Source organism: Oncorhynchus mykiss, chromosome 17, assembly GCF_013265735.2.
Source record: "Oncorhynchus mykiss isolate Arlee chromosome 17, USDA_OmykA_1.1, whole genome shotgun sequence".
NCBI classification, from domain to species: domain Eukaryota; kingdom Metazoa; phylum Chordata; class Actinopteri; order Salmoniformes; family Salmonidae; genus Oncorhynchus; species Oncorhynchus mykiss.
In genome coordinates, this window is record NC_048581.1 from 69,286,712 (window position 1) to 69,311,839 (window position 25,128).

At 42.1% G+C, this 25,128-nt stretch overlaps 2 protein-coding genes across 6 annotated transcripts in view; one reads left to right on the forward strand and one right to left on the reverse strand.

Moving 5' to 3' along the window:
• The first annotated feature begins 2,092 nt into the window (after positions 1–2,092).
• Positions 2,093–10,271, forward strand: LOC110494476 (T-complex protein 11-like protein 2). Its single transcript, XM_021569576.2, has 10 exons — positions 2,093–2,245; positions 2,403–2,489; positions 2,699–2,831; positions 2,949–3,069; positions 3,185–3,405; positions 3,668–3,804; positions 4,399–4,583; positions 6,903–7,084; positions 7,385–7,557; positions 7,810–10,271. The coding sequence occupies exons 2-10, from the start codon at positions 2,405–2,407 to the stop codon at positions 8,040–8,042; spliced, it is 1,470 nt and encodes a 489-aa protein (XP_021425251.2). The 5' UTR covers positions 2,093–2,245; positions 2,403–2,404; the 3' UTR covers positions 8,043–10,271.
• Positions 10,272–15,092: 4,821 nt separating this feature from the next.
• anks1ab (ankyrin repeat and sterile alpha motif domain containing 1Ab) overlaps positions 15,093–25,128 on the reverse strand; it is a 32,655-nt gene continuing 22,619 nt past the window's right edge. For 3 of the 5 annotated variants that reach the window (XM_021569578.2, XM_036950540.1, XM_021569577.2), the window contains one exon: positions 19,225–21,553. In XM_021569578.2, the coding sequence (XP_021425253.1) occupies positions 21,434–21,553 (120 nt within the window). In that variant the 3' untranslated portion in view covers positions 19,225–21,433. Of the gene's footprint in view, positions 17,609–19,224; positions 21,554–25,128 lie in introns of those variants that run through there. The other 2 variants (XM_021569581.2, XM_021569579.2) reach the window with 1 other exon arrangement.

Genomic DNA, 25,128 nt, shown 5'->3' on the forward strand with positions numbered 1-25,128 from the left:
CCGCACCTGCCCGCCCGTCCAGCATCACTACTCTGGACGGTTCTGAATATGTGGACAACTTCAAATACCTAGGTGTCTGGTTAGACTGTAAACTCTCCTTCCAGGCTCACATTAGGCATCTCCAATTAAAAATGTAATCTAGAATTGGCTTCCTATTACGCAACAAAGCACCCTTCACTCATGCTGCCAAACATACCCTCGGAAAACTGACTATCCTGCCGATCCTTGACTTCGGCGATGTCATTTACAAAATAGCCTTCAACACTCTACTTAGCAAATTGGATGCCCCATATACTACCCACCACTGCGACCTGTATGCTCTCGTTGGCTGGCCTCGCTTCATATTTGTCGCCAAACCCACTGGCTCCAGGTCATCTATAAGTCTTTGCTAGGTAAAGCCCTGCCCTATCTCAGCTCACTGGTCACCATAGCAGCACCCACCTGTAGCACACGCTCCAGAAGGTATATTTCAACGGTCACCCCCAAAGCCAATTCCTCTTTTGGCCGCCTTTCCTTCCAGTTCTCTGCTGCCAATGACTGGAACGAATTGCAAAAATCACTGAAGCTGGAGATCCATATCTTCCTCACTAACTTTAAGCACCAGCTGTCAGAGCAGCTCACAGATCATTGCACCTGTACATAGCCCATCTGTAAATAGCCCATCCAACTACCTCATCCCCATACTGTTATTTATTTTTTGGCTCCTTTGCGCACTAGTATCTCTACTTGCACATTCATCTTCTGCACATCTATCACTCCAGTGTTTAATTGCTAAATTGAAATTATTTTCGCCATTATGGCCTATTCATTGCTTTACCTCCCATATCTTACCTCATCTGCACACACTGTCTATATACTTTTTTCTCTATTATGTTATTGACTGTATGTTTGTTTATTCCATGTGTAACTCTGTGTTGTCGTTTGTGTCGCACTGCTTTGCTTTATCTTGGCGAGAACGCAGTTGTAAATGAGAACTTGTTCTCAACTAGCCTACCTGGTTAAATAAAGATTAAATAATAAAAAATAAAAAAAATACCTGTCAAGTGAATGGATTATCTTGGCAAAGGTGAAATGCTCACTTACAGGGATGTAAATACATTTGTACACACATTTTGAGAAATAAGCTTTTTATGCATATGGAACTTTTCTGGGATATTTTATTTCAGCTCATGAAACATTGGACCAACACTGCGTGTTGCGTTTATCTTTTTGTTTAAGTGTAAAACTAGATTATTTTGTCACACGTATCCTGTCCTCTAGTGGTGCTTAGAGGGTGGTGCTTGTACAACAGTTGAAGAATAGTTCAGTCAATGTAAAGTGGGTTTGAATCAAATAGGTTGGGGAACTGAATAGTTGGTCGAGTGGGTGCTCAATCACGTCAAGTGCGTGTTTAAGTGCAAAGTCCCTCTTTCAATAATGTATACAATTGAATAGGATGTGTGACAGACATGATTTTTATGTTGTTGTTTAGAAATGCAGTATATGAACCTGGGGGGGTAATAGTTCTAGAGATTACTTGATTCCTTCCTTACAACTAAAGAATGTATGACCTCTGTGGCTTTGTTTTATATTAGGACTACCCATATGCCACTCACAGCAAGTTGCCATGGTACATTCACACCTCTGGTATGCTTTCGTAACAAATTCAAAAAACTGACTAATATGGACATTTCCGGTTGTTTTACGGTTTCCATCTATTTCACTTTAGAGAGAACTTTAAAACTGCACGTGCTTACTTTATTGTTTATTAACTCGTAGCATTATACATAAAAGCGAACTTTGAACCACTCCTACTTGTCAAAACATTGCAGTTGAATTGCAAGGACAATCTCCGTGCTGTACTAGAAAAATACGGCAGGGCACGCCCCTCTGTTTTGATTCAACCATGGAGCAAACCATCTGTCTGTGTATTATATTGACTTTGAAACTAAAACATAAACCGAAAGGGCAATTTTTAAGGGTATGTTAAATTTATAAACATATTTACATCTCAAATATCTAGAGCATATCATTTTGTAGTAGGCCTATGCCTACTACATATGGAAACTTCAGGCATAATTAATATCCCAACCTTACGTAATGGTTTGGTCTGCTTTTAAACTTCAGAGCGCTGATCTTTAACTGTAGCAGACAGATGCTTCCCTGTTGTATTCATGTACTACACAGTTACATTTTATCGTGTGAATATAATTTGAAACTTCACACTGATTTGGAAACGTTGTCTGAAGACTCAGCACAATTGCTGGTGAGTTTGGTTCTCTCTTTGATAGTTCAATAAGCTAACCAAAATGCAGTAGGACTCTTTTTTCATACCTTGTTTTGTTGATGGTGAATATGTATTACCTGTATCGACAGACCAAATAATATTATGAGACCATGATTACTTTATTTTCATGGTCCAGGCATGCAGAATGCGAACCCAATAGAGGAGGTGGGAGGCGACACATCCTGTGATGTGCCCTGTCTCCAGAAACTTGACTCCCCAACAGGTAACAAGCACTCCTCATGAACAGCTATTGGTATGGATTCATATTTTGAATTATGTGATTTTGTTGGTATTCGGTGTGTAATAAAGGTATTTTACTTATATCTCTCTCCTCTCTCTGTCTGTATGTGTGTCTGTATGTGTGTCTGAATGTATGTATGTATGTATGTATGTATGTATGTATGTGTGTGTGTGTCTGTCTTCATCTTCCAGGGAGCCCTCCCAAACAAGCCTCTCTTGCCGATATGATTGAGTTTGAGAATTGTGTTTCCAATCTCAGCCTTGCACATGAGATAGTGATGAACAGAGACTTCAGCTTCACACAGAACAGCCCACCCAAAGACAGGCAAGAATAGCTATGAAACACACACCATTTCTGTCTAATGATAGTCAATAATCACTGTATGATCATAATTTCAGTCACTTTAAAGTCACAGATTTTTAATAATGATTTATCTTTTAGCTTGCAAGGCAGAATATCTGACATAGTTCACAGTGCTTTCTGGGACTGTCTTCGTGAGCAGCTTTCATGCAGCCCTCCAGACTATGTCCATGCTGTCATTCTGCTCCAAGAGGTGAAAACTGTGAGTATGGTCATGTACCTTTACTAGCTCACTCCTTCCCCCAGTTTCTCAGCATAGTATAGCAAACAAAGAAAGGCTAAGTGACCCACTATGTGGTTGTCCCCTCTGTGGTCAGACCGTGCTGTCCCTGCTCCTGCCTGGCCACGTGCGTCTGAAGGCCCAGGTGGAGGAGGTTCTGGACCTGGAGCTGATCCAGCAGCAGGCAGATCACGGGGCCCTGGACCTGCAAAGATTGTCAGGCTACATCATCAATACCATGGCCTCCCTGTGTGCCCCTGTACGGGACCCAGAGATCAAGACACTACGGGATCTTTCGGACCCAGTGGAGCTCTTCAGGTGAGGAACCTGCTCAAGTAACTCATTTTATGGTAAAAAAAAAAAGAAGGAATTATGTAGCATAATATCAGATATGAAAATGTAATGACATTACCCTTGGAAAGACAAAATCTCAAAAAAACAAAAACTCTGGGAAGCTCCTTCGTAGACTATTCCACTACTCATTCATAGTTACTTTGGGTATGGTTCACACATGTCCAGTAATGAACCAAGGCCTACTTTTGGTTAATGCTAAGAAATATGTTCCTTTCCTTACTAACAGGGAGATCTTCAGAGTCCTTGGCCTGATGAAGACAGACATGGTCAACTTCACTGTACAGAGCCTCAGACCTAATCTTCTTCAGCAGGCGGTCCAATACGAGCAGGCCAAGTTCCAGGAGATCCTGGAGAAGCAGCCTGGTAAGTGAGACAATGTTCTAAGAGACTATCTACACAAATCTACAGTTCTACCAAATCTGATGTAACGGATGTGAAACAGCTAGCTTAGTTAGCAGTGGTGCGCGCTAAATAGCGTTTCAATCGGTGAAGTCACTTGCTCTGAGACCTTGAAGTAGTTGTTCCCCTTGCTCTGCAAGGGCTGCGGCTTTTGTGGAGCGATGGGTAACGATGCTTCGTGGATGACTGTTGTTGATGTGTGCAGAGGGTCCCTGGTTCGCGCCCGGGTATGGGCGAGGGGACGGTCTAAAGTTATACTGTTACACTGACATGCTCCTAAAATCCAGAAGGAAGAACTTGTGCTTCTACATCTGCATTGTCTGCTCTTTGGGGTTTTAGGCTGGGTTTCTGTATAAGCACTTTGTGACATCTGCTGATATAAAAAAGCTTTATAAATATATTTATTTGATTGATTGTTTGATTGAACTCGGTTGGATAATCCCTTTAATTACATTTACACTTTCCATCAAATAAATGTCAGGAACTTCAAAACAGATATTGTTTGTCTAATGATGGCTTCCATATGTTTTTGTTGCTTTTCTAACCATCCTTCTCAAGAGTTCCTGGACAAGACCACCGTTTGGCTTCAGGTGGCAGCACGAGAGGAGGCATTGGTCAGTGCTCAGTCTGACCTTGACACTGGGACTCCCAAGCCACGTGGTCCATTAAGTCCGACTGCCGTCCTGAACAGGGCTTACCTGCAACTGCTGAGCTGGGACCCCCATGACCAGAACTACCCTGAGGTAATCAAACGAGGACCCTGATTGGTTCTGTTTTCCCAGTGGCATAACAAGAATGGAGACACATGCGCCGAATACAACAGGTGTAAACCTTACAGTGAAATCCTTACTTACAAGCCCCTAACCAACAGTGCAGTTTAAAAAAAATATGGATAAGAATAAGAGATAAAAGTAACAAGTAAATAAAGAGCAACAGTAAAAAAAATAACAATATCTACAGGTGGGTGCCGGTACAGAGTCAATGTGCAGGGAAACCGGTTAGTTGAGGTAGTATGTACATATAGGTAGAGTGAATTAAAGTGACTATGCATAGATGACAACAGAGAGTGTGGGGGTGGGGGGGTCAATACGAGTAGTCTGGGTAGCCATTTGGCTAGATGTTCAGGAGTCTTATGGCTTGGGGAAGAAGCTGTTTAGAAGCCTCTTGGACCTAGACTTGGTGCTCCGGTACCGCTTGCCATGTGGTAGCAAAGAGAACAGTCTATGACTAGGGTGGCTGGAGTCTTTGACAATTTTTAGGGCCTTCCTCTGACACCTCCTGGTATAGAGGTTCTGGATGGCAGGAAGCTTGGCCCCAGTGATGTACTGGGCCGTTCGTACTACCCTCTGTAGTGCCTTGCGGTCGGAGGCTGAGCAGTTTCCATACCAGGCAGTGATGCAACCAGTTCATGCTCTCGATGGTGCAGCTGTAGAACCTTTTTGAGGTTCTGAGGACCCATGCCAAATCTTTTCAGTCTCTTGAGGGGAAATAGGTTTTGTCGTGCCCGCTTCACAACTGTCTTGGTGTACTTGGACCATGTTAGTTTGTTGGTGATGTGGACACCAAGGAACTTGAATCTCTCAACCTGCTCCACTGCAGCCCCGTCAATGAGAATGGGGGCGTGCTCGGTCCTCTTTTTCCTGGAGTCCACAATCATCTCCTTTGTCTTGATCACATTGAGGGAGAGGTGGTTGTCCTGGCACCTCACCGCCAGGCATCTGACCTCCTCCCTGTAGGCTGTCTTGTTGTTGTTGGTGATCAGGCCTACCACTGTTGTGTAATCTGCAAATTTAATGATGGTGTTGAAGTTGTGCCTGGTCGTGCAGTCATGAGTGAACCGGGAGTACAGGAGGGGCTGAGCACGCACCCCAGAGAGGCCCCTGTGTTGAGGATCAACATGGCGGATGTGTTTTTACCTTTTCATTTCCTTTTTTGTTCACCTTTATTTAACCAGGTAGGCCAGTTCAGAACAAGTTCTCATTTACAACTGCGACCTGGCCAAGATAAAGCAAACCTTACCACCTAGGGGCGGCCCGTCAGGAAGTCCAGGATCCAGTTGCAAAGGGAGGTGTTTAGTCCCAGTGTCTGCTTATTGATGAGCTTTGAGGGCACTATGGTGTTGAACTCTGAGCTGTAGTCCATATGAATAGCATTCTCACATAGGTGTTCCTTTTGTCCAGGTGGGAAAGGGCAGTGTGGAGGGCAATGGAGATTGCATCATCTGTGGATCTGTTGGGGCGGTATGCAAATTGGAGTGGGTCTAGGGTTTCTGGGATGATGGTGTTGATGTGAGCCATGACCAGCCTTTCAAAGCACTTCATGGCTACAGACGTGAGTGCTACGGGTCGGTAGTCATTTAGGCAGGTTACCTTAGTGTTCTTGAGCACAGGCTCTATGGTGGTCTGCTTAAAACATGTTGGTGTTACAGACTTGGACAGGGAGAGGCTGAAAATGTCAGTGAAGACACTTGCCAGTTGGTCAGCGCTCACAGTACACGTCCTGGTAATCTGTCTGGCCCTGCTGCCTTGTGAATGTTGACCTGTCTGAAGGTCTTACTCACATCGGCTGCGGAGAGCGTGATCACACAGTCTTCTGGTACAGCTGGTGCTCTCAAGCATGTTTCAGTGTTATTTGCCTCGAAGCGAGCATTGAAGTAGTTTAGCTCGTTTAGTAGGCTCGAGTCACTGGGCAGCTCTCGGCTGTGCTTCCCTTTGTGGTCTGAAATGGTTTGCGAACCCAGCCACATCCGACCGACGAGCATCAGAGCCGGTGTAGTACGACTCGATCTTAGTCCTGTATTGACGCTTTGCCTGTTTGATAGTTGTTTAGTGGAGAATACAATTCAGGAAGAAGGTGGTTGATGCCATTTTCAACAAGGAAATTACATCAGGGAATTATCAATGAATGGATGAATCACCTATTGTTCCAATAAATTAATAGATTGAGTTTAAATAATAATAATTCCCTGTGGTTTCACCCACACATAATCTACTCACCCCCACTTATCTACTGGAAAACATTTTATAGTAGCTCATGTCCAAATTTCTCCTCTCCCTCCACAGACAGTTCTGATGGACAGAGCCCGCATAGATGCACTGGGGCAGAGGCTGAGTCTGCTGGTTCTTGAGGCATCAGTTCTGCTGTTGACTAGCACACAGTGTGGGGCCGCTGTTTTCTCTCTACAGGGGTTTGTAGGTAAACTCAAGCAGACCATCACTGCCCTGCTGGAGGGCAGTCACAATAGGTAAGAGATGGGGGGGGGGGTGTAATGTATAACAGGTAATGTATAACAGAAAAAAAGTAACTTGACAAAAGAGCCCAGCTGCCACACTTCAAATGTCTGCAACAAACCCTGGCTTCTTCAGGCTCAAAATATAGCTCAAGTTAATAAACATTTAAAATAAAAATGTTTATACATGATTTCATGAAGCTATTCATGCTCTACTCTAAAGTACAATCAAATGTATTATTGAGAGTTCAATAAATCCTTATCCTGCAGTTGTTCTGAATGGATGTTTGACACCAGTCTCTCTGGTGCGTTCAGGGACTTTGACCTGCAGGGGGCGTTGCTGGGGCTGAGGGAGCAGGTGCTGGTGCAGGTGAAGGAGGCTCTGATCACCCAGGAAGGACCAGCACTGCCTCAGGACAGTGAAGATTTGCTTAAGGGACAGATCTCAGACCTGGCCAAGGACAACAACCCCATCCACACTCTCATAGGTCAGTCACCACCAGTGAGGGGCAACCCAAACCGACCTCCCAAGTTCAGCATTCCAGAGTAACTACTTGCATGAGTTCCATGTTAGTCCTGAGATATGTGGAGGTCAATTTAACTGTTACTGATACAATTATGAGTCCGATACAATTGTACAGTTTAGCAAGATATGTTCTGTGTCTGCAAAGGTTCTTTTAAGTCAGATTGGCAGTGCAGCAGGCTGATTTCTCTCTTTTTGCATACCACACATGTTGTAGGAGAAAGAGTGCAAGGCTACCTCCAGGCCATGCTAGAGGGAGGCCCCACTAAAAAGAGTCCGTCCATGCCCCCTGCCCTGAGGCTGCTGAGTGCTGAGGTGGCAGAACTGGGAATGGCCTTTGGGCGAATAGTCCATTTCAACCGCTCAGTTTTCGGCCCCTTCTACGTCCCCATCCTAAGGAAGAAGCTGTTTCTGTCGGGAGAGGCCGAGATGGGAGAGGACTCCCGCTAGTCCCCCGAACACCTCCGGTCCCCTGCATAAGCTGCCATTCAACATTTACACAATGTAGAGCAGGGTTCCCAAACTGGTGACCCGCGGGCCAAATCTGGCACGCCAACAATATTATTTGGCTCACCCAAAGACCCCCAAATTCAATTTAAATATGTATATATATATATAAAAATTAAAAAAATGTATACAAATCTCAAAACCCCCCAAATGCAATGTCCCAAGAAGGAAGTTACCCTACCTAAGTAATGCAAAAGTTAAGTTAACTTCATTCATGAGGAGAGAGAATGCAGGAGACAGTCAACTAATAAAGCTGGCAACGGACCATTTTGTGGTGCTGAAACCTAAAGCTGCAACCACAGCAAAATCAATAGGAGGTGAACAGCAGCTGGTGCTGAAAATATAGATAACCTGTTATACAAGTGTTGCACAGCGACAGATGGAGAAAACCTACACCAGTCGAGTAATTCATTTCAACAATAATCTTCGTTTTAATTTGACTTTACAAACAAGAAGAGGGCTTAATTGTCTTCTGAGCCTAGGCCTACATAAAATAACAGCTGGCTGTGGTATGCCATAAGGCTTAACAGTATCTTTCACAAGAAAAAATATATGGCCTAATAGAAGTGGGATTAAAAAAAAAAAAAATTACAAGGTCTCCTTACAATTGCAACTGGCCAAAAATGGAGCATCCTAGATTAAACAATAATTTAAAGGAAAAAAGGTGAATGTCTATCAGGACAGCCTGCTCCTATAACGACAGAACAAACAGATAATACTGTCAGCTTGAGACCTAAATATCCCTGGATAAGCACACAATAATGTTAGTATTTACTAAGTACAGTCATATAGGCCACTAAGTTACTCACTCAATGGGAAATGTTGCATTTCCCCTCGATCTTATGGATGTCACGTGAGATGGATGTGATTTTGATGCGCAGGCAGTCAACAATTGTCTTGTGTGAAAGCCGGTTCCTGTCCTGAGTCTATATTGCGTTCATAGAGGAAAATGAGGACTCGCAGGATTAAGTCGATCCAAACATTGTTAGCACATGAAATGCACGTTTCTTTATTCGCTGTATTCCTGAGCATGCCACCCAAAACGCACACAAGGACTCGGTACCCCTGAGCGCATCCCTGATTTGGCTTGATGTCTGTAATTCAATCAGCTCAGTTTGAATTGCGGCCTAATTTTTAAAATTTTAACTTTATTTAACTAGGCAAGTCAGTTAAGAACAAATTCTTATTTACAATGATGGCCTACCCATACCAAACCCGGACGACGCTGGGCCAATTGTGCGCCACCCTATGGGGCTTCTAATCACGGCCGGATGTGATTCAGCCTGGATTCGAACCAGGGACTGTAGACGCCTCTTGCACCGAGATGCAGTGCCTTAGACTGCAGCTCCACTCGGGAGCCCAATCCAGCGAGGGTATCGTTTTCTTAGCAAGGGAGGAGTGTTCTCCACCTGGGCAGACTGTGAGAGGAGCACGTACAAACGCAATGATATCCATGGGCATTCTGTAGTCTTCAAATCTGGTGGAGGAGTTGTCAGCCAAAGAAGCAGTTTATGTAGCTTGCAGTTAACGCTTAAATGTTTCTGCGTAGGGCCTCTGTCTCAGGCGGGAAGACCACCTTGAAAGTTCCATGCTTAGATTCATAATAACGTATGAGATTAAATGATTTGCAAACAGCAACATTTTAATTTAAAATAAGACACACTGGCTTGGCATTGGGAAAATATGGTAAGATGAATGCAATCTCTTTGTACATTTTCCCTGATACTTATTGAGAGCGACATTTTCTCTTGCTATCAAGCCAATTGTTCAGAACGAATGTTGATGTTAAAAAGTATTAGTTAGTGTAGGCTACAGTAAACCTGTTTTTCCCCACCAATCAACACACAGTGAAATAGACAAAAATAATAACTGAATAGAGACATGGTGATTTTGTGAACGTAATCAGATCAAAATTATTGTTATTGTCACAGAATGTATTATGTAGTGATCAGATGTGTTAAAAATGTTGTTCAATTTGTAGTGTAGGCCAATTAATTGTGCTATTATTATATACTAATTTGGTTCTGGCCCGCTGACTATTAGCTCAGAGACAAATTGGGCCAAGGGCCAAACTTAGTTGACGAACCCTGATGTAGAGTGTTTATACTGTATATTTAGATTTTAGAATATACACTGCTCAAAAAAATAAAGGGAACACTTAAACAACACAATGTAACTCCAAGTCAGTCACACTTCTGTGAAATCAAACTGTCCACTTAGGAAGCAACACTGATTGACAATACATTTCACATGCTGTTGTGCAAATGGAATAGACAACAGGTGGAAATGATAGGCAATTAGCAATACACCCCCAATAAAGGAATGGTTCTGCAGGTGGTGACCACAGACCACTTCTCAGTTCCTATGCTTCCTGGCTGATGTTTTGGTCACTTTTGAATGCTGGCGGTGCTTTCACTCTAGTGGTAGCATGAGACGGAGTCTACAACCCACACAAGTGGCTCAGGTAGTGCAGCTCATCCAGGATGGCACATCAATGCGAGCTGTGGCAAGAAGGTTTGCTGTGTCTGTCAGCGTAGTGTCCAGAGCATGGAGGCGCTACCAGGAGACAGGCCAGTACATCAGGAGATGTGGAGGAGGCCGTAGGAGGGCAACAACCCAGCAGCAGGACCGCTACCTCCGCCTTTGTGCAAGGAGGAGCACTGCCAGAGCCCTGCAAAATGACCTCCAGCAGGCCACAAATGTGCATGTGTCTGCTCAAACGGTCAGAAACAGACTCCATGAGGGTGGTATGAGGGCCCGAGATGAGATCCTCAGACCCCATGTGAGACCATATGCTGATGCGGTTGGCCCTGGGTTCCTCCTAATGCAAGACAATGCTAGACCTCATGTGGCTGGAGTGTGTCAGCAGTTCCTGCAAGAGGAAGGCATTGATGCTATGGACTGGCCCGCCCGTTCCCCAGACCTGAATCCAATTGAGCACATCTGGGACATCGTGTCTCGCTCCATCCACCAACGCCACGTTGCACCACAGACTGTCCAGGAGTTGGCGGATGCTTTAGTCCAGGTCTGGGAGGAGATCCCTCAGGAGACCATCCGCCACCTCATCAGGAGCATGCCCAGTCGTTGTAGGGAGGTCATACAGGCACGTGGAGGCCACACACACTACTGAGCCTCATTTTGACTTGTTTTAAGGACATTACATCAAAGTTGGATCAGCCTGTAGTGTGGTTTTCCACTTTAATTTTGAGTGTGACTCCAAATTCAGACCTCCATGGGTTGATCAATTTGATTTCCATTGATCATTGTTGTGTGATTTTGTTGTCAGCACATTCAACTATGTAAAGAAAAAATGATTTAATAAGAATATTTCATTCATTCAGATCTAGGATGTGTTATTTTAGTGTTCCCTTTATTTTTTTGAGCAGTGTATATACATTAGTAACGTTTGTTAAACCAAAAACAGGCCATCAGATAAGTAGAATAAATGAAGATCATATAAAGATTAATCATACTGGAATATATTTTCCTCAGGACACATATAATATTTGTTGTCGCAACCATTGTGATAATAATTTTACTAATATCTAGAGTTTGCATGTATGTCAGCTTGAATTGATTATTTGTGCATTAGCTAGAGATTGTTGTGTACAGTAGGTTTATTGAATGGTATGTACTGTATAATTTAAAGCACTTACCAAAGATATGTATGCACTTTTTAACTATTTAAAATACATCTATATTTTAATATTTTGGAACTGTACATTAAATAATGTGTGAAATTTGTTGGGGGATTATTGATTGACATTTTTTATGCATTCTGACCAACTGTTGGTCCCATGTTTCATGAGCTGAAATGAAAGATCCCAGACGTTTTCCATATGCACAAGAAGCTTTTTTTTGTGGGCAAAAATTTGTTTACATCCCTGTTAGTGAGCATTTCTCCTTTGCCGAGATAATCTATCCACCTGATAGGTTGGGCATATCAAGAAGCTGATTAAACAGCATGATCATTACACAGGTGTATCTTGTGCTGGGGACAATAAAAGGCCATTCTAAAATGTGCAGTTTTGTCACACAACTCAATGCCACAGATGTCTCAAATTTGGAAGGAGTGTGTAATTGGCATGCTGGTTGCAGGAATGTCCACCAGAGCTGTTGCCAGAGAGTTTCATGTTCATTTCTCTACCATAAGCCGCCTCTAACGTCGTTTTAGAGAATTTGGCAGTACGTCCAACTGGCCTCACAACTGCGGACGACGTACGTGTATGGCGTTATGTGGGCAAGCGCTTTGCTGATGTCAATCAACGCTGTGAACAGAGTGCCCCATGGTGACAGTAGTATGGACAGGCATAAGCTACAGACATCAAACATGATTATATTTTATAAATGGCAATTTTGAATGCACAGAGATACCGTGATGAGATCCTGAGGCCCATTGTCGTGCCATTCATCCACCGCCATCACCTCATGTTTCAGAATGATAATGCACCGCAAGGATCTGACCACAATTCCTGGAAGCTGAAAATGTCACAGTTCTTCTATGGTCTGCATACTCACCATACATGACACCCATTGAGCATGTTTGGGATGCTCCGCCAATATCCAGCAACTTCGCACAGCCATTCACAACATTCCATAGGCCACAATCAACAGCCTAATCAACTCTATGTGAAGGAGATGTACTGTGCTGCATGAGGCAAATGGTGGTTACACCAGATACAGAATTTTTTTTTTAACAACGCCCCTTCATTTTTTTTAAAGGTATCTGTAACCAACAGATGCAATTCTGTATTCCCAGTCATGTGAAATCCATAGATTAGGGCCTAATGAGTTTATTTTAATTGACTGATTTCTTTATATGATCTGTAAAATCTTTTAAATTGTTGCATTAATATTTTTGTTCAGTATATGAAAAAAAATGTATGACTTTTTTTTCCTCCATTGTTTCGATATGATTTTTATTTCAAACAAGTTCATGAAGAGGAGACCAAATTCAGTTATCATTTTAATTGTTTGGTTTTAGAGTAATGAGAAAAACATGTTCTAAAAGAAAGACTAAGGATTGTGGAGTTTGTTTTTCTTAGTAAGTGAAAGGAAAAGGGGTACCTAAAGGGGTAAGTAACCCTAAGCACAATATACTACTCACAACATAAATGACAAATCGATATACCTACAGTACCAGTCAAACGTTTGGACACCCCTACTCATTCCAGGGTTATTTTTACTATTTTCTACATTGTAGAATAATAGTGAAGCCATCAATACTAAGAAATAACACACATGGAATCATGTAGTAACCCCAAAAAAACAAATAAAAAAAAACTAATTAAAATATATTTTATATTTGAGATTCTTCAAAGTAGCCACCCTTTGCCTTGAAAGCTTTGCACACTTGGCATTCTCTCAAACAGCTTCATGAGTTAGTCACCTGGAATGCATTTCAATTAACACGTGTGCCTTGTTAAAAGTTCATTTGTGGAATTTATCCTTCTTAATGCATTTGAGCCAATCAGTTGTGTTGCGACAAGGTAGGGGTGGTTTACAGAAGATAGCCCTATTTGGTAAAAGACGAAGTCCATATTATGGCAAGAACAGCTAAAATATGCAAAAAAACGATAGTCCATTATTACTTTAAGACATGAAGGTCAGTCAATGCGGGAAATTTCAAGATCTTTGAAATTTCGCAAAAACCATCAAGCAATATGATGAAACTGGCTCTCATGAAAGGAAGACCCAGATTTACAGTGGGGCAAAAAAAGTATTTAGTCAGCCACCAATTGTGCAAGTTCTCCCACTTAAAAAGATGAGAGAGGCCTTTAATTTTTTTGTTTCTGGTGTCCTTTGACAGCTCTTTGGTCTTGGCCATAGTGGAGTTTGGAGTGTGACTGTTTGAGGTTGTGGACAGGTGTCTTTTATACTGATAAGTTCAAACAGGTGCCATTAACACAGGCAACGAGTGGAGGACAGAGGAGCCTCTTAAAGATGAAGTTACAGGTCTGTGAGAGACAGAAATCTTGCTTGTTTGTAGGTGACCAAATACTTATTTTCCACCATAATTTGCAAATAAATTCATTAAAAATCCTACAATGAGATTTTCTGGATTTGTTTTCTCATTTTGTCTGTCATAGTTGAAGTGTACCTATGATGTAAATTACAGGCCTCTCTCATCTTTTTAAGTGGGAGAACTTGCACAATTGGTGGCTGACTAAATACTTTTTTGCCCCACTGTACCTCTGCTGCAGAGGATAAGTTCATTAGAGAGTTACCAACCTCAGAAATTGCAGCCCAAATAAATGCTTCACAGAGTTCAAGTAACAGACACATCTCAACATCAACTGTTCAGAGGAGACTGGGTGAATCAGGCCTTCGTGGTCGATTTGCTACAAAGAAACCACTACTAAAGGACACCAATAAAAATATGTGACTTGCTTGGGCCAAGAAACACAAACCATGGACATTGGCCCAGTGGAAATATGTCCTTTGATCTGATGAGTCCAAATTTGAGATTTTTGGTTCCAACCGCCATGTCTTTGTGAGACGCAGAGTAGGTGAATGGATGATCTCAACTTGTGTGGTTCCCACCGTGAAGCATGGAGGAGGTGTGATGGTGTGGGCGAGGTTTGCCGGTGACACTGTCAGTGATTTATTTAGAATTCAAGGCACACTTAACCAGCATAGCTACCACAGCATTCTTCAGCGATACGCCATCCCATCTGGTTTGCTCTTAGTGGGACTATCATTTTTTTTCCACAGGACAATGACCCAACACACCTCCAAGCTGTGTAAAGGCAATTTGACCAAGATGGAGTGCTGCATCAGATGACCTGGCCTCCACAATCACCTGACCTCCACCCAATTGAGATGGGTTGGGATGAGTTGGACTGCAAAGTGAAGGAAAAGCAGCCAACAAGTGCTCAGCATATTTGGGAACTCCTTCAAGACTGTTGGAAAAGCATTCCAAGTGAAGCTGGTTGAGAGAATGCCAAGAGTGTGCAAAGTTTCTACATGATTCATTTTCTGTTATTTCATAGTTTTGATGTCTTCACTATTATTCTACAATGTGGAAAATAGTACAAATAAAGAAAAACCTTTGAATGAGGATGTGTGTCCAAACTTTTGACGGGTACTGTATACATAAACCATTATACACTGTACATACACTTGTCTTATAAAGGACTTCTGAAGTATAAAAGTGTGAGTATAAGGCCATATGATCTTGGTCAATAATATTCTGTAATAATTTCTAGGATAAATTATTAGGCTATTACTGCCCTTAACAAATAATTGAGGTGCCACCCAACCTGATGGAATTCAGCATGCCATCTCATTACAGAGTTAAACATTATTATATTATAACCACACTTTATCATTGGAGGTCTTAGCCTAACGCAGGGATGGGCAACTTGTAGCCCAGGGGAGTCATGCACTCCCAAAATCTAAGGGGGCACAAAGTATGTGGGGATCGCTGGGAGGTGAAGACTAAGTTGACACCTGAAACAGCTTTTTCCTGCAATCTAGAGCCATAAACATTATGCTTAATTCTATGCAAAAAAATATATGTATATATTTTTTCTGCATAGCTAAGCATACCTCTTGAGCTGTCTGTATCCTGCTGACAGGTGGTTCTTACATTTAAAAAAATATATATATTCTTCCCTGCATCTCTGCTCAAATCTGGGTAAAGGATTGAAAATAAATCTTAGTCAGTACATTTAGGCCTAGATTCAATCAGATCAAGCATTAACCGGCAATAGCAGACGCCCCATAGCGGACGCTTTGGAGTTGTAATTGCGTTGGAGTCATTAAATCGTAGACAGCTGCGCTTGTGATCATTGTCACAAAGGCTCACCCGCCCCCACTCGCATTAGACGTAAATGACACTCAAATTGAAAATTAGGATTTATATAAATCTAATCAAGGTGTAGATTACATCTCACATTCCAGTTTTCGAACTTGGAAACATGGCTGCATGGGATTGCTGGCTGCTGGATTTCTCTTAATGCGACTCTGTGTAGCCAATGGCAATGACCGCTTTAGGTATAATGACAGTTCCAACACCGCCAAAACAACCGCTATGCAGATGTTGGCTAAAGCGGATCTGATTGAATAGAGCTCTTCGTTATTGCTTGCTTTTCTAAAATCGACCAACTTTTCCAGCAGACATTCCAGCTAAGATAGACAAGCCAGCAGCTCTACCTTGATTAATAGCCTTAAATGGCTTTTTGGTAACTAGTTATGAGGTTGGGAGATTAGGCTAGCCAAAGCCAACTTCATGAAGTTGCTAATTGGCTAGTAGTATTACAGAAAAAAAATACTTATTATTTTAAATAATGTTTTTAACAAGACACATCTTAAAGGGCACATGCCCCTGTACTCCCTATGGGCATGATACCTCTGTTGTGACCCCCACCCCAACAAAGTTGCCCATCCCTGGCCTAGTGCATCAACCGTTCTGAAATTCACTCCATGCTGTGGTATGTCAGTCTTTGAGGATCATAGCATCTGCTGGTGTTCATCCCTTTCTATACTATGTACTTACTGGTAAGTGATTTAAACCTACAATACCATATTAAGATCTCACACTAAATACAGATACTGCAGCCTGTAGAAGCTACATGTGTAGAAGCTTCCAGTTTTTACAAGGGTAAAGAGTTTGTAAGTTGCATTTTCTTCCTAATTTTAAATAGTCCCTCCATTGAATAATATATTTCATCCTCTTACTACATCAGTTAGCCATTGAAAAATAGTGTATTTTAAAAATGCATCAGTTTATTTCCATCACATGTTTTGTTCCAAATGTCTTTGCTAGTGAGGGAGTATGACTTCTGCATGCATACATCTATCTCCTCTGCCAGTCCCTGGGCTTGTCTTAGTGACAAAGAGATGCAATTAGCTCTCATAGAATATATTGTCTGACAGCTCCTTCAAACTCCCATGCAAGTAAGATGCCCTAAGACACAATCAAATACCTTAAGAATGAGATGTTCCATTGTACTATTTAATTTCAGGTATATATTGCTTTACATTTTTAAACATTATCATTGACAAACTATACTTTGCCCAAACTATACATGGGCATAGCATTATTATGCTGGTACGGTAGTTCTAAATTTGATTCACGTACTCTTGTTCTCTCTTCTTGATCCTGGTAGTAACAACATGTTAATCTCAAATATACCTGAATCAATAACAATTGTCATTAATGGCCCATCATTAATTGTCTATATTCTGTATATTATTGTACCTACAGGAAGTCAGATGTGGAGGTAAAGACAGTCAGTGTGAGGCCAGGGAGGATATTTGACCTTTCAGACTGACCTTCTCACCCAGTGGACAGACAGCTAGTGTAAGGTTCTAATTTCTCTGTTACTTGGTATTCAGGAGATGTGGTAGAAGGCAGCAGACCTTATCAAACAGTCCCTCATAGACCCGCTGAATGTATCCCTGTTGGTCTCTCTGGCTCTAGTCTACACACACGCAGACGCTCACATTGGCTGCTCCACTTCAACTCATAGCTTGGTGTCCGGAAACTTGAACGCTGGAGTGAGCTACACAAGGAAAACACTGACGTTAAAAAACAGAAGCATGCACAGCCAAATCATGCCACCACAATTGTGTCTGCTTGAAATAGCCTCTGCTCTTTAAATACTTAAGGCTTTTATATGGACCCAAACCAAAACAGGTTGAATGTATTTTCATGATTTCAACACATAACAGGGAGGAACATACGTAGTGCAAGAGAAATGACAATGCTGGACAATGTAAATGAGATGAGGTGCTATCTTTGTGAAACGAAGAAAAAAGTAAAACAAAACAGCAAATTATAAGATAAAACAAAACAGACACTGCTGTTACAGACACCTCAATGGGCCATCAGAGGACCAAACACAAATACTGCCACATGCATCAGTACTGTAACAGTCAGAACAGATTGACGATGAGACACAGCTACAGTACCGCACAGAGACTAGCATGTCTTAACAGTCATTCTCCAGTCAGCCATCCTGTATTAACCAGGTGTCGTTTGGAGAGAGGCGAAACATAACATCTCCTGCAGCAGGAGACACAGAATGAGGACAGCAGCTAGAGACAGAACAACCCATCTTCCCACAAGGACACAAACACAAGGCTACACAGCACACAGAATAGGTTGAGCAAAACACAAACAGATAGAGCCAACAGACACACTACATGACCAAACGTATGTGGACACCTTGTTGAACATCTCTTTCCAAAATCATGGGTATTAATATGGATTTGGTTTCCTCGTTTCTGCTAGAACAGCCCCCACTCTTCTGGGAAACATTTCCACTAAATGTTAGAACATTGCTGTGGGGACCATTCAGCCACAAGAGCATTAGTGAGGTTGGACACTGATTTTGGCCGATTAGGCCTGGCTCGCAGTCGCCGTTCCAATTCACCCCAAAGGTGTTCGATGGGGTTGAGGTCAGGACTCTGTGCAGGCCAGTCAAGTTCTTCCGCACCGACAAACCATTTGTGTATGGACCTCGCTTTGTGAACGGGGGTATTGTCATGCTGAAGCAGGAAGGGGCCGTCCCCAAACTGTTGCCACAAAGTTGGAAGCACAGAATTGTCTAGAATGTCACTGTAGCGTTAAGATTTCCCTTCACTGGAACTTGTAGCTCGAAATATGAAAAACAGCCCCAGACCATTATTCCTCCTCCACCAAACTTGACAATTGGCACGGTGCATTCGGGCAGGTAGCGTTCTCCTAGCATCCACCAAACCCAGATTAGTTTGTCGGACTGCCAGATGGTGAAGCGTGATTCATCCCTCCAGAGAAAGCGTTTCCACTGCTCCAGAGTCCAATGGCGACAAACTTTACACCACTCCAGCCAACGCTTGGCATTGCGCATGGTGATCTTAGGCTTCTGTGCAGCTGCTCGGCCATGGAAACCCATTTTGTGAAGCTCCTGACGAACAGTTATTGTGCTGATGTTGCTTCCAGAGGCAGTTTGGAAGTCGGTAGTGAGTGTTGCAACTGAGGACAGATGATTTTTACATGCTACGCGTTTCAGTACTCGGCGGTCCCGTTCTGTGGGCTTGTGTGGCCTACCACCTCACGGCTGAGCCGTTGTTGCTCCTAGACGTTTCCACTTCACAATAACAACACTTACAGTTGACCGGGGAAGCTCTAGCAGGGCAGAAATTTGAAGAACTGACTTGTTGGAAAGATGGCATCCTACAGTATGATGGTGCCACATTGAAAGTCACTGACCTCTTTAGTAAGGCCATTCTACTGCCAATGTTTGTCTATGGAGAGTGCGTGGCTGTATGCTCAATTTTACACCTGTTAGCAACGTGTGTGGCTGAAATAGCCGAATCCACTAATTATAAGGGGTGTCCACATATTTTGTATATATAGTGTAGATAACTAGACCTGCGGTATAAATCCCTGTGAAAGGAAAAACAAGAATGCAGTTTCACAGATATTTTCAACCAAAAACTATTTGCACAATGAAAGCATATCTAATTACATTTTGATCCCTCAAATGTAAAGTTCCATGAGTAAGCCTGAATCTTTGGCACTGTCGCTAATGTTTTTGTGACTAATTTGTTTAAACACACTGTACCTCATGCTGAACCTATGTGCCATGGCATGGATTACAACCCACGTAATCTTGATAAGATGCAACATAAGGAGTCCAGCAACACAAATGTGCCTTGCCTCATAAATTGTCTAAAATTAAAACAATGTTATTAGGAATATATTGTATCCTTCACCATGAATTGGCAAATTCAATTATTGCCCTCAAATTCCTTGGACATACCCAAATGTGACCTTCATGACCATGGTGTTTTGGTAATTTCTCATACATTTGCACTTAAATTATTTACTACGCCGATATTATTGTGGTCTTGCTTCCCTTGGTTTCTTTCACTAAATATATTCCAGGAAGCCCTGGTCTTAAAAGCATATCTTATTAAAGAAACCAACCATATCCATTTTAAAACAATATATTTTTTTAAGGGATAGTGCCATGTTTTAACACAGTGTTCTCTGATGAGCCAAACAGTCTCTGTTGATTGTCTCTCTTGGTAATAAAATGACTGGTGAGGCACCATGCACACTGTGAAGCTACAGAGCATTATAGACAGTATTATCTGGACAAACCTGTACCATTACAACAACTTCATTGCAGCTCAGCCAAAGTGTTCATGTGTTGTCAACTCAAAAGTACTGTTAGTCTTTTCAACCATGGAAGACGCATGTAGCAGTCAGCAGGTGTGGAGAGTGTGTGATGGTGGCAAGGGATGCTCAATTGATTACATTTAGATAAACTGATAGATGCCCAGATTGAAGTAATTAAGGCTACTGATCTTGGCAGATTGATGACGAAGTTGTCCTCCCATTTGTGTACAAGAAGAGCACACAGGAATTTGAGGTTCAGTTCTTGATCCATTTTGAATGGAAAGGGAAGATTCCTTGATGATCCATCAATGTATGATAAAATAAATGCGTAGAAAAAATAGTTTTTTTTGTCTTTCATGCATCTCAGGTGATGTGTCTCCTCACAGCGCCTCACAGTGGTAGATGTCTGGCAAGACAGGACAAGCTTCAGATAGGGAAAGAAAAATATTGAACTTGCCTTTAGCGGAAAACAAGTGAAATACAAAAATAAACATGGTATTAAAAAGACAAAATTGTTAATCCTTTTGGGAAGGGGGTAAACTATTGTTTATGGCTGAGGAGGTTGTTTGGGACATGATAATGTTCTTTGTTCCACTCTATGTGGGACCAAAACGGTAAGTTGATAATATCACAAGAATAGTACTCCTTTGGCGTTAGATAAAAAGAGGTACTTGTGAAGGTTTGTTCTTTTCTTGTTCACATTGGCAGTGCAGCCAATGCTTATCATGTTACTATCAGGTAAAAATGCAACAGGTAGCTGAACAGAAAAAAAGTCATGCTTGTTTTGACCGAAGGGAGTCACTTGGAAAATAATGGCATGACAGGAAGAGAACAAAAACCACAATGTCTTCAATGATGATAAACCTAATAGGGGGTGGATGCAAATGCAAGTAGTTGGGAGGAGGAGGCAGATCGGTTGAGAGAGCAGGGCCATTGTAGGTTCAGTTCAGGTCCATCCACAAGTCAAGGGGCTCCATCAGTGGCTGCAGGAGGAGCAGGGTCTGCCAAGGGGTGAGGAACAGGAGAGAGCTGCAGGGATGTGTGATGTCAGAGCAGGGTGAGGTTTGTGTAGGGCAGGGCAAAGGAGAGGGGGCAGCCCTGAGGGATGCTACCATCACAGTGAGAAGGCACAGGGCTCGTGAGAGAGAGAGAGGGCGGTAGAGGTCAGGGGTCAAACTGGGTGCTAGTGCGAGGTGAGGATGGGGCAGGCGATCCAGTCTCAGAATATGGTGGTCTCGTACTTGGTGCTGACAGGGCGCTTGTTGGAGTCTCTCTGGTTGAAGAGCCAGGTGGTGCTGCCCAGGGACTGCATGTCTGTGTCCATCTCCAGAGGGTCAATCTGCCGGGGGAGGGGAGGGGGGATGAGAGTTGCACACTCAAGTCCTCAGCACATGTGCAAGTGGAATAAAGGCACAGTCCAGTGATGCTAGAATCACAGACACCAGGGCTCAATCCACAACATATAGATAGATGTCTGATAACAAAACAGGCTGCTGGAGACCTAACAGACCACACACACTCCCATCTGTCTCTTAGTCTGGGCTTCAAATTAAGTGAAAATGTGAAAACACCGTAAGGATTCAAACATGCGCTCTTAAACAATAGGTTCACCAAGAAAAAAAAGTGCCTCTGTTAACACATGAACAGCCAGAAATCAACACTGATCACTACCAGGATAAACATCATATGTTATAGCTTTTCCTTATAAAAAATGTACTTTAATTAGTAGTCCTGTATGTCTGATTACACTAAACACCACTGATAAACCCCAAATAAAGTACATTGTGGCAATGCAAAACTGAAATATACTACTGTCTACATATTCAGTACCAGTCAAAAGTTTAAACAAACCTACTCATTCAAGGGTTTTTCTTTATTTGTACTATTCTACATTATAGAACAATAGTGAATACATCCAAACTATGAAATAGCACATATGGAATCATGTAGTAGCTAAAAAAGTGTTAAATCAAAATATATTTTATGTATGAGATTCTTCAAAGTAGCCACCCTTTGCACACTCTTGGCATTTTCTCAACCAGCTTCATGAGGTAGTCACCTGGAATGCATTTCAGTTAACAGGTGTGCCTTGTTAAAAGTTCATTTATGGAATTGATTTCCTTCTTAATGTGTTTGAGACTATTAGTTGTGTTGTGACAAGGTAGGGGTGGTATACAGAAGATAGCCCTATTTGGTAAAAGACCAAGTCCATATTATGGCAAGAACAGCTCAAGGTAGCGAAGAGAAACGACAGTCTATCATGAATTTAAGACATGAAGGTCAGTCAATCTGGGAAATTTCAAGAACTTTGAAATATTCTTCAAGTGCAGTCGCAAAAACCATCAAGCACTATGATGAAACTGGCTCCCATGAGGACCGCCACAGGAAAGGAAGGCCCAGAGTTACCTCTGCTGCAGATGATAAGTTCATTAGAGTTAACTGCACCTCAGATTGCAGTCCAAATAAATGCTTCACACAGTTCAAGTAACAGACACATCTCAACATCCACTGTTAGAGACTACGTGAATCAGGCTTTCATTGTTGAATTGCTGCAAAGAAACCACTACTAAAGGACACCAATAAGAAGAAGAAACTTTCTTTGGCCAAGAAACACTAGCAATGGACATTAGACCAGTGGAAATCTGATTGAGATGGTTTGGGATGAGTTGGACTGCAGAGTGAAGAAAAAACAGCCAACAAGTGCTCAGCATATGTGGGAACTCCTTCAAAACTGTTGGAAAAGCATTCCAGGTGAATCTGGTTGAGAGAAAGCCAAGAGTGTGCAAAGCTGTCATCAAGGCAAAGGGTGGCTACTTTGAAGAATTAAAAAAAATATACAGTGGGGCAAAAAAGTATTTAGTCAGCCACCAATTGTGCAAGTTCTCCCAAAAAGATGAGAGAGGCCTGTAATTTTCACCATAGGTACACTTCAACTATGACAGACAAAATGAGGGAAAAAAATCCAGAAAATCACATTGTAGGATTTTCAATGAATTTATTTGCAAATTATGGTGGAAAATAAGTATTTGGTCAATAACAAAAATGTATCTCAATACTTTGTTATATACCCTTTGTTGGCAATGACAGAGGTCAAACATTTTCTGTAAGTCTTCACAAGGTTTTCACACACTGTTGCTGGTATTTTGGCCCATTCCTCCATGCAGATCTCCTCTAGAGCAGTGATGTTTTGGGGCTGTTGCTGGGCAACACAGACTTTCAACTCCCTCCAAAGATTTTCTATTAGGTTGAGATCTGGAGACTGGCTAGGCCACTCCAGGACCTTGAAATGCTTCTTATGAAGCCACTCCTTCGTTGCCCGGGCGGTGTGTTTGGGATCATTGTCATGCTGAAAGACCCAGCCACGTTTCATCTTCAATGCCCTTGCTGATGGAAGGAGGTTTTCATTCAAAATCTCACGATACATGGCCCCATTCATTCTTTCCTTTATACGGATCAGTCGTCCTGGTCCCTTTGCAGAAAAACAGCCCCAAAGCATGATGTTTCCACCACCATGCTTCACAGTAGGTATGGTGTTCTGTGGATGCAACTCAGCATTCTTTGTCCTCCAAACACGACGAGTTGAGTTTTTACCAAAAAGTTATATTTTGGTTTCATCTGACAATATGACATTCTCCCAATCTTCTTCTGGATCATCCAAATGCTCTCTAGCAAACTTCAGACGGGCCTGGACATGTACTGGCTTAAGCAGGGGGACATGTCTGTCACTGCAGGATTTGAGTCCCTGGCGGCGTAGTGTGTTACTGATGGTAGGCTTTGTTACTTTGGTCCCAGCTCTCTGCAGGTCATTCACTAGGTCCCCCCGTGTGGTTCTGGGATTTTTGCTCACCGTTCTTGTGATCATTTTGACCCCACGGGGTGAGATCTTGCGTGGAGTCCCAGATCGAGGGAGATTATCAGTGGTCTTGTATGTCTTCCCTTTCCTAATAATTGCTCCCACAGTTGATTTCTTCAAACCAAGCTGCTTACCTATTGCAGATTCAGTCTTCCCAGCCTGATGCAGGTCTACAATTTTGTTTCTGGTGTCCTTTGACAGCTCTTTGGTCTTGGCCATAGTGGAGTTTGGAGTGTGACTGTTTGAGGTTGTGGACAGGTGTCTTTTATACTGATAACAAGTTCAAACAGGTGCCATTAATACAAGTAACGAGTGGAGGACAGAGGAGCCTCTTAAAGAAGAAGTTACAGGTCTGTGAGAGCCAGAAATCTTGCTTGTTTGTAGGTGACCAAATACTTATTTTCCACCATAATTTGCAAATAAATTCATTAAAAATCCTACAATGTGATTTTCTGGATTTCTTTTCTCATTTTGTCTCATAGTTGAAGTGTACCTATGATGAAAATTACAGGCCTCTCTCATCTTTTTAAGTGGGAGAACTTGCACAATTGGTGGCTGACTAAATACTTTTTTGCCCCACTGTATATATTTTTATTTGTTTAACACTTTTGGGGTTACTACATGATTCCATATGTATTATTTGATTGTTCTGATGTCTTCACTATTATTCTCCAATGTAGAAAACAGTAAAACATTATGAAAAACCCTTTAAAGAGTAGGTTTGTCCAAACTTTTGGCTGATACTGTATATAAATTATAGCTGTCCAATACCAGATTCATCTGAATCCAAAAGCTGAGTAATATTGCAGGATTAAGACTAAATAGGCCACCTCAAGCATCTTCCTATTTGTACTTATCACACCGCTATGCAATTAAAACACTAGATCATTAGCAGCACAACTGTTAAGCCATAAATCATTTGTAGCTGGTTAAGTCAAATCTAAGCTATAGCCTAATTATCCTCAGGAAACAATTCATGAGAAAGAACTGCTTATCTTAAAAAAGCTCAAATGGAATGACTATGAGAAAATAGAGAATGTGACAGAAATTCAGTGTAGGCT